Here is a 13,186-nt window from a genome sequence, read left to right on the forward strand (position 1 = left end):
GTTCAGATAACATAAAAGCTTTTGACACTCAGATTCCTCAGCAGGTCTCATCTCAAACTTAGAAAAATTACCATGGCAACACAAGCCACTAGGTTCCACATTTACCTTTACACGAGCTTGCTTCTGTTCTGTTTGCCAGACTTCACAGAAAGCTCAGACAAATTCGGCTCAGAAAGGCAAAAAAGCAGGAAGTTTAACACAGTGTTACATCTCGAAAACCAAAACAAACAAACAACCCCCAAAACAAAAAACACCAAATCCACAGTATTACAAACAAAAACACATATACCTAGACTAGCTTTGCTGGCTTCAAGAACCTCCAGTCCTGTGTGTCACGGGGAACTTCCTGGCCAACGCACCACAATGTAGTGCCAGAGAATGTTAGTGATTGCCAAAAATACAGACAGGAGCTGATCTGATGCAACTCACAGCAGGGTCTTCATTCTATTCGAGCTAGCTCACCCCCCATCCAGTGCACCACCTTCTCACAGGAGGGTTTTGGTAGTAGAGAAGCCTGAATGTCTATTGTAGTAGAGGCTTTATAGTAAGCAATAAGTATCTAATTGGAAAGTTGCTGAGACCTTTAACATAATTGGCTGGTCCTGGGAGACATCATAAATTTAATTTCTGTTACCATCTGCATTGATGGTCATTAGGCAGGGGATGGGCGTGCAACCTGGGCATGTAGGTTTGTTGGGGGAATAACCTGGAGACACTGGTCTTTCGGGGATTAGCCTAGAGACTGGAGCTAGGCTCAGGTTTTGTTAGGGTGACTTGGAAACTAATGGTAGGTAACAGCCTGTTAGTTTACCTGAGTTCAAACTTAGGTCAGGTTCTCTAAAATGGTCTGAACTTAAACCAATTTGGCCTCTCAAGTACACCGTTGCCATCTTCAGACATACTAGAAGAGGGCATTGGATCCCATTAGAGATGGCTGTGAGCCACCACGTGGCTGCCAGGAACTGACCTAAGACCTAGGAACTGACTCAGGACCTTAGAGCAGTCAGTGCTCTTAACCACAAAGCCATCTCCACAGTGCCCTCCCCCAATTATCTTTTTACTTTTTTTGTTTGTTTTTTTTGGATTTGGTTTTTCCGAGACAGAGTTTCTCTGTATAGCCCTGGCTGTCCTGAAACTCACGCTGTAGACCAGGCTGGCCTCGAACTCAGAAATCTGCCTGCCTCTGCCTCCCAGAGGGCTGGGATTACAGGCGTGCGTGCACCACCACCGCCAGCCTTCCAGGCCCAACCCGTTAAGCAGGTTGAAAAGTATGACCCTAGCACAGTTGTTTTCTCTAAGCTTACTGGCAAGCTTCAGTTCTAGGGGGTTATCACCAGCTACAGTCTTCACCTGCGTCCTTCTGTTAGCCAATCTAGAGAAATCCTTCGCTGGCTTGGTGGCAGGAGGATGGGTGCACAGGACGGGTCTGACAGAGCTGGGGTTCGGTGGTCCTGTTTAAAAGCAACTAGATTACCCAGGACCAGGCGTACAAGGCGAGGCGGAGCCAGACGTGGACTGACCAATGGCAAGCGAGTAGGGCGGTACCAGGCCCGGGCCACGCCTTAAGAGGGCAGCTGAAGGGCGTTGTGGGGAGGTGACACCGGCTAGTGCTCCGTGGACTTCTGCGAACCCGCCTGGCCTACTGGCCCTCCGGTAGGCATGCGTGCGCTGCGGGCCGGCCTGACCCTAGCCCTGGGCGCGGGGCTGGGAGCCGCGGCCGAGCATTGGTGGCGGCGGGAGGGCAAAGCGCCGGGGCTGCTGGGCCGAGTGCCAGTGTTGCCGGTGGTCTCGGCCGATCTTCCCGCGCTGCCGGGGGGACCGGCGGGCGGCACCGGGGAGCTGACCAAGTACGGGCTGCCCGGCGTGGCGCAGCTCCGGAGCCGCGAGTCCTACGTGCTCAGCTACGACCCGCGCACGCGCGGTGCGCTCTGGGTGCTAGAGCAGCTGAGGCCGGAGCGGCTGAGTGGCGACGGCGACCGTCGCGCCTGCGACTTCCGCGAGGACGACTCTGTGCACGCGTACCACCGCGCCACCAATGCGGACTACCGCGGCAGTGGCTTTGACCGCGGCCACCTGGCCGCCGCCGCCAATCACCGCTGGAGTCAGCGGGCCATGGACGACACCTTCTACCTGAGCAACATAGCGCCCCAGGTAGTCCGGACCCCGGTCGCCCGCCTGAATGCGGCGTCTAGATCTTACCCTACACGGGCGGAGGGAGGAATCCCGCAGTCGCACTGCAGTCCCGGGTTCATCCCTCTTCAGCCTCCCGTGGGTAGCAGCGCCCCAAGCAGTGACAAGCTGCAGTAATGCCAGTCAGTAAGCCACCCAGTGTACCTCAGGGAACCCAGGAGCTTGACCACAGTCTACCCTGCCGGCCTACAGCAGCTGCCAGGACAAGTTGGGCTGCTGGTGTCACTCACGCCACCAGGGCACAGTTAGCACTCACTGCACCTGCTCCCAGCAGGGTCTTGATTGTGAAGTAGGTTCCTGGGACATCCACAGTCCATCCCTTTTTGTGGTTCAATTTTTCGAGACAGAGTTTCTCTGTGTAGCCCAGGCTGCCCCGGAACTCAAGAGATCCTCCTGCCTCTGCCTTCTGAATGCTGGAATTAAAGGTGCATGCCACCACTATCCAGCCCCCGTGTCTTTTTTAGAGCATGTCCTGAGATTTGGGAGTTTCAAGGGACCTTTGGGGTCTCTGAATGATTAATGTTCTCTCCTCCTTCCTTTCTTTGAGTTGGGGAAAGCTTGGGGATTTGGAGTGCCAGGAATGGGAGGTGGCTAGCCCCAGCTCAGCACCGGTAGTCACAGAGCCCGGGGAGTGAGCCCTTCTTGAGCCTTTGTCCTTGTGTGGGCATGGACCTTAGGAGCCGGGGCATTCTTAATGGAAGGCCCCAGGTGTGACCCTGAGAGCCCTGCCTCTCCCACCAGGTGCCACACCTCAACCAGAATGCCTGGAACAACCTGGAGAAGTACAGCCGCAGCTTGACTCGAACTTACCAAAATGTCTATGTCTGCACAGGGCCTCTCTTCCTGCCCAGGTAAGCCTGGAGCTGACAAGGCCTCCAACTCCTGTTCTCTAGCCTTGGGCTTTCTGTATCACTGTAGCCAGAGACCTTAGGGTGGCCTGGAACTGTTGTGTCCACAGGTGCCTGGCCCCCACTTCTGACATGTCTCACCACCTGTAACCTGTTGCTACACGAGGCTCTCGCCTTTGCCTCAGATGGCTCTAAGTATTCCTGTCAGACAAGTGAGCCCAGCTCCTCTGGACAGCAGCAAAAGGCATCAGCAGCACAGGCTGCACGAGGCGGCAGCTGCTGAGAAACTAGGAGCTACAGGCCCCTAGCGGGGTGCCTGCATCAGGCTGGGGCTGGGGTTCCCCATCATGGCTTCCCACTTGTGCTTGTTAAGGAGGACTGCCTACGGGACAGATCAGTCACGTCAGCATGAGGGAGCATCAAGGTCTAGAGAGCTCATTTCTCTAGCCGCATTTATTGCCCCCCAATCTGTCTGAACCAGTATTGGGCAGAAAAGCAGAGGGTCAAGCGTTGATCCCCACTTTACATAGTTCCCAGACCCAAGGAGGCACCAGACACAGCACAAACTTCTTGTTGGAAGTTAGGTCAGGGAAGGCTTCCTGGAAGAGGTGACCTTGTACCTAACCAGGCCTCTTGGCCATGTGTGCCCGGGTCTCTCCACAGAACCGAGTATGATGGGAAGTCCTATGTGACGTACCAGGTTATTGGGAAGAACCACGTGGCAGTGCCCACACACTTCTTCAAGGTGCTGATCCTGGAGGCAGCCAGCGGGCAGATCGAGCTGCGTTCCTATGTGATGCCCAATGCCCCTGTGGATGAGACTATCCCTTTGGAGCGGTTCCTGGTGCCCATCGAGAGCATTGAGCGGGCCTCGGGATTGCTCTTCGTGCCCAACATTCTGGCTCGTGCTGGAAACCTCAAGGCCATCACGGCTGGCAGCAAGTGACAGTGGAGGAGGACTCACTCTAGACCCTGGGGATGGGGCTGGCTCACATTAAAGGCAGTTATTTTTGGAGAAGTCTGGACCGCCTCTACTCCCTGTGATCCTCCACGTCTTGCTGCTCCCTCTACATCCTGGATCCAGACCGTGGTCAGGTGGGCTGCGCCCCGCCCTGCGTGAGGCCAGGCTGCAGAGCGGCCAGCGAGATGAGGATGGCCTCCTGGAAGAAAGAAGCTGGCTGGGACCCAGGAGCTGGGCAGCCTTCCCAGCGCCACATGTGGGGCCTGCCTCGGGGCCAGGAGGGACAGGAATTACTGACAGAGACAGGACTTCAGATGCAGGGTGACTGGGGCTGCCCATCTGCATAGTCACTGCCCCTGGCTGCCAGGGCAACAGAGCCTCCCCCATAATTCCGTAGGGAATCCCTGGCTGGCCTCAAGGATGGGTGCATAGATCCTGTGGATGCGCAGAGCTTGTGGCACACTTGCCCTCAGTACAGAAATGTTTGTGACACCCAGGGGGACGTAGGATACAACCAGGGAAGCAAGAGGGACAGAAAGATCACCTGGGTCCCTCAACCTAGGAACACAGGGCTACTATAGGGCTAGGACTGTAACTCTTAATTGCCCTTGTATCCAGTCCCTGACACTAGTTTGCTATGGTAAAGATCCTGGCTTAGGAAAAGCTATTTAGGCTGGGGCTGGAGATAGCTCAGTGGTTAGGAGCACTGGCTGCTTTCCTGCAAGTCCCGAGTTCAATTCTCAGAATCCACATGACAGTTCATAACTGTTGACACCTGTAGTCTCCTGGGACCTGATGCCCTCTCCTGATGTGCACAAGTGCATGCAGACAAAACATCCATAAAGCACACAGACCAGGCAGTGGTAGCACACGCCTTTAATCCCAGCACTTGGGAGGTAGAGGCAGGCAGATTTCTGAGTTCAAGGCCAGCCTGGCCTAGAGTGAGTTCCAGGACAGCCAGGGCTATACAGAAAAAATTCTGTCTTGAAAAACCAAAAAAAAGCTGGGCGGTGGTGGCGCACGCCTGTAATCCCAGCACTCTGGGAGGCAGAGGCAGGCAGATCTCTGAGTTCGAGGCCAGCCTGGTCTACAGAGTGAGTTCCAGGACAGCCAGGGCTACACAGAGAAACCTTGTCTCTAAAAAACCAAATCCAAAAAACCAAAACAAAACCAGGAAAGGCTTACAGGTGGGCTGCAGGAACTGGGTGCCTGTGGCTGTGACTCACCTCAGTGCGGATGGTACGGCTGCCCTGGCTAGGGCACGTGTTGACATAAAAGTCGAAGAGGACACTGGGGTCAGTCACTTCAAGGTTCGGGTCAGCATCCACTCCAGCTTCTAGCCCCTGGAGGCCTCCGAACACCACAAGAGCATGCCTGGGACCCAGAGAGGGAGACGCTGACTGCAAGGCCCCACTGGATGCAGTCTCCAGAACTTCAAGTCCCTCACCCTGTAGAGTAGGGCTCAGTCCTGCTCTGAGCAGCACTCACCTGAAGCTGGGCAGCTGGGCAGAGGCCACGTTGGAGCCACGTTCTGATGTCCCAATGGTCAGGTCATACCCATCCTGGAAGGGAGCCTCAGCAAACACAGCACCTGGGGGGTGGGGGGGGCAGGCTCAGTGGGGTCCTCTCGGCTGTGTCTAGCACAGTGCAGGGTCAGGTGGAGTGAGAGATCAGGTAAAGGTGCCCGCTGCTCTTGGAAAGTTGACCTTGGCTGGGAACATGCAGGGTGGGCAGGAAGGGGCTCCCAGCGCCGCCATGATACTTGTCTTGAGACAGCAAGACAAGCTGGTCTCAGACAGATAGTGAAATGCCTGCGCTGGCTTCCCTAGTGCCAAGACTGCAGCAGGAGGGGAGCCAAGCACAACCTGTTCTCAGATGTTGGGGAGACTAGGGCACCAGAGATGACACCAGAGACTAGAGAGGCCACGTAAACATACACACTGTCGGGTAGGACAGGTGGACATTCAGGGAAGGGACTTCAGTTCTTACTGAGGCAGAAGGCCAGCCGGACAGTGTAGCCCCAGTAGAGACCAGCTTTGGTGCGGGGGTCTTGTGATGACACGACTGTCCCCTTGTATGTCTTGCATTCTGGGAAATAAAACAAGCTATGAAGAGCAAGGAGATAGAGGTACAGGTGGCTCAGAGGTGACTCTCAGGCGGGCAGCTGTAGGGGCCGAGGGGGCTCCCCATACCTGGGAGCTGCTGCTTGTTGAGACGCACAGTCACCCTAAGTCCAGGGTCCAGTTTCTTGTCAATCTTCACCTCCTGAAAAGAAGCTAGAGGGAGTGAGTGCCACACTGCGAAGGAGACATGTTCTCAGAGACCCCAGGTCAACCTGCCACCCTGTTTCTGCCACTAGGTGGGACCTGCCAGGAGGGACCATTCATGCAGAACAATTATCACGGGGCATTGGTCAGAAATGGAAGCCCCAGGGCTTATGACACGGTGGGATGTCTATGTAGAGATAAAGTCTGTTTCCTATGTGTGGCGGCTGTGGCATGTGTCAGTGGGAGGAGTCTCGGTTTCCTCAGTAGCATGCTCTATAAACCAGCTACACGTGGATCTGCTGAGACGATTCACCAGGTGAAGGCTCCTGTCCCCAGGCCTGATGACCTGACTTCAATTCCCACATAGGGGGAACCTGACACCTGCCAAGCTGTCCTTTGACCTCACATTCCTTCCTTGCCATGTGCATATTTACCACATAATCTCACACACACATAGGCTAAAAATGAAAAAATTTAAAGCCACCTAACCCCCAAAATTGCAAAGCTGAGAACATGCCATCACGAGAACGTGACACAGCGTGATTAAACCTCAGGAATGAAAATCAACAGTGAAAAAGCACACACTGCCGACAACAGGCCCAGAGAGTGTGGTTCCTTTACCATCGCTTATTTATGCGTGTGGGTATTTTGGCTGCATATGTGCCTAAGCATCATGTGCATGTCCTGGGCCCAAGGAGGTCACAAGAGGGCGCCAGATTCTCTGGAACTGAAGTTACAGATGGTTTGGGAGCTACCACGTGGGTTCTGGGAACTGAATGTGGGTCCTCTGTAAGTGCTCTTTGACCTCTGAGCCATCTCTCTAGCCTTGAGGGGCTCCTCTCTTTACCCCCACTTTGGGTCCAGGTCTCCACGTTCATGTCTTTCAAAGCTAGCAAGTGGTGCCCAAGTGTACCACAACCCACCTTCCCACTTCTACCTTCCCACTCCTACCTTCTTCATTCCACAGTTGACCAAAGAGCCATGGCCTGCCTTGGTGGGCCGGTCCACCACGACGCCTTCTCGGAACTCAGACTCTTCATCCTGACGCATGTGGTGAGGGCTGTCCAAGGGGTTGAGGATTCCTGGGCAGGGAACAGGAGGGTGATGTCGGGCCTGGCCGCTTTCCCACCTGGATGCCTCTGTGGGCTAGATGGTTTCTCGGTGCCTAAGGATGAGCCTGGGAACTGGGCCAGGCACACCAGCCATACCTGCAAACTGCAGATCCTGGTGCTTGGGGAAGAACGCCTTTCGCAGGTACCTAGGGAGGAATGCAGCTGACAGGACTGTCCTGGGGAGGCTGCCTCCCAGCTACCTCAAAGGTGACACTACCCTCACCTCACACTTACTGTGGACACTCCAGGTACTGCAGGATGCGGGCCAGCTGGACACACGCCTGCCCCTTCTTGCCAATGCCCCTGAATTCTCCTTCCACGCTCCTGGAAAGATTAAGACAGGCCTCGAAATGCAAGGGCTGGGCTGCCGAGATGGCTGACTGTGTTCCCAATCCTGAAAACCTAAACTCCATCCCAGAACCCCATCAAGAAAGGAGACCTAACAATCCAACTCCTGCAGGTTGTCTTTTTTTCTTTTTTCATTTGTTTTTGGAGACAGGGTTTCTTGGTAGCCCTGGCAGACCCAGACCTCGCTCTGCAGGCCAGGATGGCCCTGAACTCTCAGAGATCCGCCTGCCTCTGCCTCCTGAGTGCTGGGATAAAAGGCGTGGGCCGCCGCCGGGCGGCGGTGGTGGTGGTGGTGGTGGTGGTGCACGCCTGTAATCCCAGCACTCTGGGAGGCAGAGGCAGACAGATTTCTGAGTTCGAGGCCAGCCTGGTCTACTGAGTAAGTTTCAGGACAGCCAGGGCTATACAGAGAAACCCTGGAGAGAGAGAGAGAGAGAGGGGGGGGGGAGGGAGGGAGGAGAGGAGAGGAGAGAGAGGAGAGAGAGGAGAGAAATGTTAAACAAAACCAAACCACCCAAGTGCTGACTGATACGTAGAGCACACACAAACCCTAAGTCTCTAGCACCAAGGGAGAGGAAAGGCTGACAGGAGCAGGACAAAGCCACAGCCACCCTGCTGGCCCTCTCCTCTCCCCAAAGACTCTCACTTGGTATCTTGGCCCTCCTCATCGAACACCACAATCTCATCCACACAGAAGATGGTGCAGGCTCTGGCGATCTGGCCAGCCAGGTAGGTGCGGAGCTCAGGTGACTGTGCGTTGTCCAGGATGGAGCCTGGCAGGGCCACACTCAGAGTGTAAGGCCGTCCTAGCAGGGGGAGGGGGTATTCCTTAGTCAGCTCAGTCAGGCTGTGGACCTTCCCTCCCTTGCATGTCCCCATGGCTCAGAGATTCAGTTCACCTAACGACCTAACTGCTTACCTCGGTTACTCCTCTGGGCAGCCGCCTCTTCCTCCTCCTCCTGGCGCTTAGCCTGTTCCTCCTGGGCGCGCTGCCGCTCCAGTTTTTTCATTATCTTGAGGTCCTTCCACTTCTTTTTCTCCTCTTTTTCTGGAGAAGAATTGGTGGGGGAAAGGATTTGGCATAGTGCGGAGAGTTCCCTCTTGCTGGGCCAGCCTGGGTTCTGGATAGGCTGCCAATGCATCTCCACTTGGATACACTGAGACCCAAAGAGGGCTTGGCGGGGCATTAGGTGGTTTGTGGGAAAGGAGGGCTCAGTACGCTTGCCCAATCCGGCTTCAGCTTTTACTTACTCTGCTGTTTCCATTTTCGCCATTCAATCCTTTGGCCGTGTTCACCCTGCAAGTAAGGAAGGAGGACGACTGAGAGGCTGAACGGTCACACATAGGAGGGGAGCATCCTTTCCCTTCGGGGCTCCCGCCATCTGACTCCCGAACCAGGCAGGGTGTGCACAAGGCCTTGGATCAGGTCCGGCACAGTAAGCAACCGGAAAGTTGAGGAATGGATCCCCATGGGGCAAAAGAAGAAACAGAGAAGGGGAAGACGGGTTTGTCCATAAAGTCGCCCTAGGAAGCAGAAAATAAGCCAGGAGAGGACCCAAGACACCGTCGCCCTGCGAATGAATGTAGATCGGACCAGCTAACTCTGCAAGCCCAGGCTTCCGGAGAGGGGCGAGGAGGGAGCAGAAGACTCGTGCCGACACCACTGTGAGACGCTGCAGTTCCCGGACCTAGCCCGGAACCCCTCCGTCCTCACTTACCGGGCCACACGGACGCTTCCTCGGGCGCTCCGCCATGTTTCCAGGAACACCACGCGCCTGCCAATCAGCCTCGCCTCTTCCGGCCACAACTCCGCGGAGCTGCCCAATCAGAGGCCAGCAAAGCGTGGGGGCGTGTCCTGGGTGCCAGGCTGAGGCGGAGCTCAGAAACTCTGGTGCGAGTGCACAGGCTGCCTCCCTGGTACCCTGTCTCCAGGGTAACAGAGTTCACAGCACCATACTGTCCTGAACCCAGTAAGGCTCATGTGCCGCCCTTTCGATTGGTACCTTGGTACCCTGGTGATATTTAGCTTCCATGTTTTTTGTTTTTTGTGTTTTTTAGTTTTTTCGAGACAGGGTTTCTCTGTGTAGCCCTGGCTGTCCTGGAACTCACTCTGTAGACCAGGCTGGCCTCGAACTCGGCCTGCCTCTGCCTCCCAGATTGCTGGGATTAAAGGTGTGCGCCACCACGGCCGGGTAAGGAGACCTATTGGAAATTACTAGAAGTAGTTTAATCCAATTCATTTGTACTTTCTTTTTATTTATCCATTCAGTTTCCTGGGAATCCAACTAACACATCCTAAATGAAGTGTTCCACCAGTGAGCTATATTCCCAGCCTTGTCCAGAGGGTTTTTTTGTTTTTGTTTTTTTGGGGTTTTTTTGTTTTTTTTTTTTTTTCCAAAACAGGGTTTCTCTGTATAGCCCTGGCTGTCCTGGAACTCACTCTGTAGACCAGGATGGCCTTGAACTCAGAAATCCGCCTTCCTCTGCCTCCCAAGTGCTGGGATTAAAGGCATGCTCCACCATGGCCTGGCCCAGAGTTTATTCTTTATCGGTTTAATTCATTTGTTTGCATGTGGTACTTTAAGTTTTAAAAAAAGAAATTGATACAGGGTCTTATTATATAGTTTGGACTGACCTCAAACTCAAGATAATCTTCCATCAACTACCTGAGTGCTGTAATTGATTGATTGATTGATTTTTGGCAGTCCTGAGGATCAAATCCAAGGTCTTCAGCATGCAACCCACTGACCAACATTCTCTATCTACTTCAAAGTCATTTTAAGTAAAAAATGAGAAGATATGACTGGGAGAGGTCCCTGTAGCAGGACAATAGCAGCCATTGTACCCGGCATGAAATCCAGAGGAATTGTACCCAGGGTTTGAATAGCGCTTCCAAGGATTCTCAGAGCCTGTGCATAACTCAGTCCTGAGACATCCCTGAAGAACCAGGAAGTCTCCTGGGACTTGCTTAGGTATGCCTGAGAATTTAGGTATACCTGAGGATTGCTTAGGGAATGTTCCTTCGGAGGACTCCTAGATAAGGTAGCAGGTTTGGGTATACAGACATTGACTTGCTAAAAGTGCCGTTTGTGTCACAGTACAGAGGGTCTGCAAAACGGGTTTGAAGTTCGATGCTTGAAAGGATGATCCCCTGCTGCTGAGAAGCCGAAACACATCCTGCAGCCTCCTTTCTTTGATCTCCTGTATAAGCAGAACACCAACAGGTCCCCTCAAACTAAGCCAGAACGCCAACAGGTACCCCCAAACTAAGCCAGAACACCAACAGGTACCCCAAACTAAGCCAGAACGCCAACAGGTACCCCCAAACTAAGCCAGAACGCCAACAGGTTCCCCCCAAACTAAGCCAGAATGCCAACAGGTTCCCCCCAAACTTTTCTGCCTGATAGTTTTGTTTATTTATTTACTTATTTATTTTATGTGAGTACACTGTAGCTGTCATCACACACACCAGAAGAGGGCATCAAATTCCATTACAGATGGTTGTGAGGCACCATGTGGTTGCTGGGAATTGAACTCAGGACCTCTGGAAGAGCAGCTAGTGCTTTGTTTTGTTTTTGTTTTTGTTTTTGTTTTTTGTTTTTTGAGACAGGGTTTCTCTGTGTCCTGGAACTCATGCTGTACACCAGGCTGGCCTCGAACTCAGAAATCCGCCTGCCTCTGCCTTACAAGTGCTGGGATTAAAGGCGTGCGCCACCACTGCAGAGCTTGTATTAACTTTTTGTAGTTGTTTTTGAAATAGGGCCTTAATATATTGCCCTGGCTGTCCTGGAACTCACTCTGCACACCAGACTGGCCTCAAACTTAGATCCTCCTGTGTGTACCCGCCAAGTGCTGAGATTAAAGGCATGTGCCACCTCTAATGTTAATTTGTATTAACATTTTAGAATGTTAGTTTGTATTAGCATTTTAGAATGATCTGATATTTCGTTACACTTGAACAAGACTGACACAATATTACCAACCAAATATAGTTTACATTAGGGTTCTTTCTTTTGAGTCATGCTTTCTTTTTGTCTGTTTTGCTTGCTTTGGTTTTGTTTGTTGAGATAATGTCCATCCTCCTGCCTCATCCTCCCAAGAGTTGAAATTACAGGTGTGGAGCGCCCTGTTGTCTGAATTTTGACTTTATTTTATTTGTATGAGTGTTTTGTCTGCATGTGTGTCTGTGCACCACAGCCTTGCCTGGTGCCCGAGGAGGCAACTGGATCCCCTGGGACTGAAATAATACGAGATCGTAAAACACCATGTATGTGCAGGGAGCTAAACCCAGGTCGTCTGGAAGAACACCCAATTCTCTTAAGCACAGAACAATCTCCTCAGCACCCCAAGTTACTTCTGTGAGGTGCGGCCTAGACTCAGAGGTCCACGGTGTACTTCACACAGGCCTTGACTCAGGACCCACCTGCCTCTGCCTCCTGAGTGCTAGGATTACAAGTATGCACTATAAACTGGGTGTGCCAGTGCATGCCTTTAATCTCATCATCCAGAGGCAGGAGGATCTCTGTAAATTCAAGGCTAGTCTAGTCTATATAAGGAGTTCTAGGACAGCCAGAGCTACATAGAGAAACCCTGTCTCAAAAGAAAAGAAAACAAAACAAAACAAAATAAAACAAACAAACAAGCGTGCACCATGTTTCACAATTCCATCTATGCTGTGGTTAAAGGCGTGTACCACCACTGCTGGGCTGTAGCTCACGGTCCTGCCTAGGCTGGAAGCCCCAAGATCCTCCACCACACTGCTAACTGGGGCTGAAGTGGAGCACCCAGCTTGTAACATCAGTGCTGGGGTCTGAACTCTGGTCCTCCTGACTGTGCAGTCCTCTCGTCAGCTTAGGGTTTGTTTGCCTTTTGAGACAAAGCCTCATGTATCAGAGTTGGCCTGAAACTCCTGATCTTCCTCACTCTACCTCAGGAGCAAGGTGCTTCTCACCCTGACCGGCACTCCCACAGAGATGTGAGTACAGGGTGGTCTTTGGTACTGTTACTCTTTTTTGGGGATTTTTTTTTTTTTTTGGATTTGTTTTTTTGCGAGACAGGGTTTCTCTGTGTAGCCCTGGCTATCCTGGAACTCACTCTGTAGACCAGGCTGGCCTCAAACTCAGAATTCCACCTGCCTCTGCCTCCCAGAGTGCTGGGATTACAGGCGTGAACCATCACCGCCAGGCTGGTACTGTTTTTTTTAAGAAGCATCACTCCTGGGCAGTGGGGCCACACACCTTTAATCCCAGCACTTGGGAGGAGGAGGCAGGTGGATTTCTGAGTTCAAGGTCAGCCTGGTCTACTTAGAGAGTTTCAGGACAGCCAGGGCTACACAGAGAAACCCTGTCTCAGGGTGGGGTGTATGTGTGTGTGTGTGTGTGTGTGTATGTGAACATCACCCCTCTCTGTGTTTTGTAAACATCCTTTCCATTACTTTCTGATTGGTTTAATAAAGAGCTG

At 52.9% G+C, this 13,186-nt stretch overlaps 2 protein-coding genes across 2 annotated transcripts; one reads left to right on the plus strand and one right to left on the minus strand.

Moving 5' to 3' along the window:
• Positions 1–1,554: 1,554 nt before the first annotated feature.
• On the plus strand, positions 1,555–4,056 carry Endog (endonuclease G). Its single transcript, XM_052182058.1, has 3 exons — positions 1,555–2,151; positions 2,932–3,041; positions 3,702–4,056. The coding sequence occupies exons 1-3, from the start codon at positions 1,660–1,662 to the stop codon at positions 3,982–3,984; spliced, it is 885 nt and encodes a 294-aa protein (XP_052038018.1). The 5' UTR covers positions 1,555–1,659; the 3' UTR covers positions 3,985–4,056.
• Positions 4,057–4,098: 42 nt separating this feature from the next.
• On the minus strand, positions 4,099–9,514 carry Spout1 (SPOUT domain containing methyltransferase 1). Its single transcript, XM_052182057.1, has 12 exons — positions 9,445–9,514; positions 8,978–9,023; positions 8,646–8,774; positions 8,373–8,532; positions 7,613–7,702; positions 7,475–7,524; positions 7,218–7,348; positions 6,192–6,264; positions 5,989–6,087; positions 5,488–5,590; positions 5,226–5,373; positions 4,099–4,198 (listed from the first exon to the last, which is right to left on the minus strand). The coding sequence occupies exons 1-12, from the start codon at positions 9,478–9,480 to the stop codon at positions 4,130–4,132; spliced, it is 1,134 nt and encodes a 377-aa protein (XP_052038017.1). The 5' UTR covers positions 9,481–9,514; the 3' UTR covers positions 4,099–4,129.
• Positions 9,515–13,186: the final 3,672 nt, after the last annotated feature.

Source organism: Apodemus sylvaticus, chromosome 5 (assembly GCF_947179515.1).
Source record: "Apodemus sylvaticus chromosome 5, mApoSyl1.1, whole genome shotgun sequence".
Taxonomy (NCBI): domain Eukaryota; kingdom Metazoa; phylum Chordata; class Mammalia; order Rodentia; family Muridae; genus Apodemus; species Apodemus sylvaticus.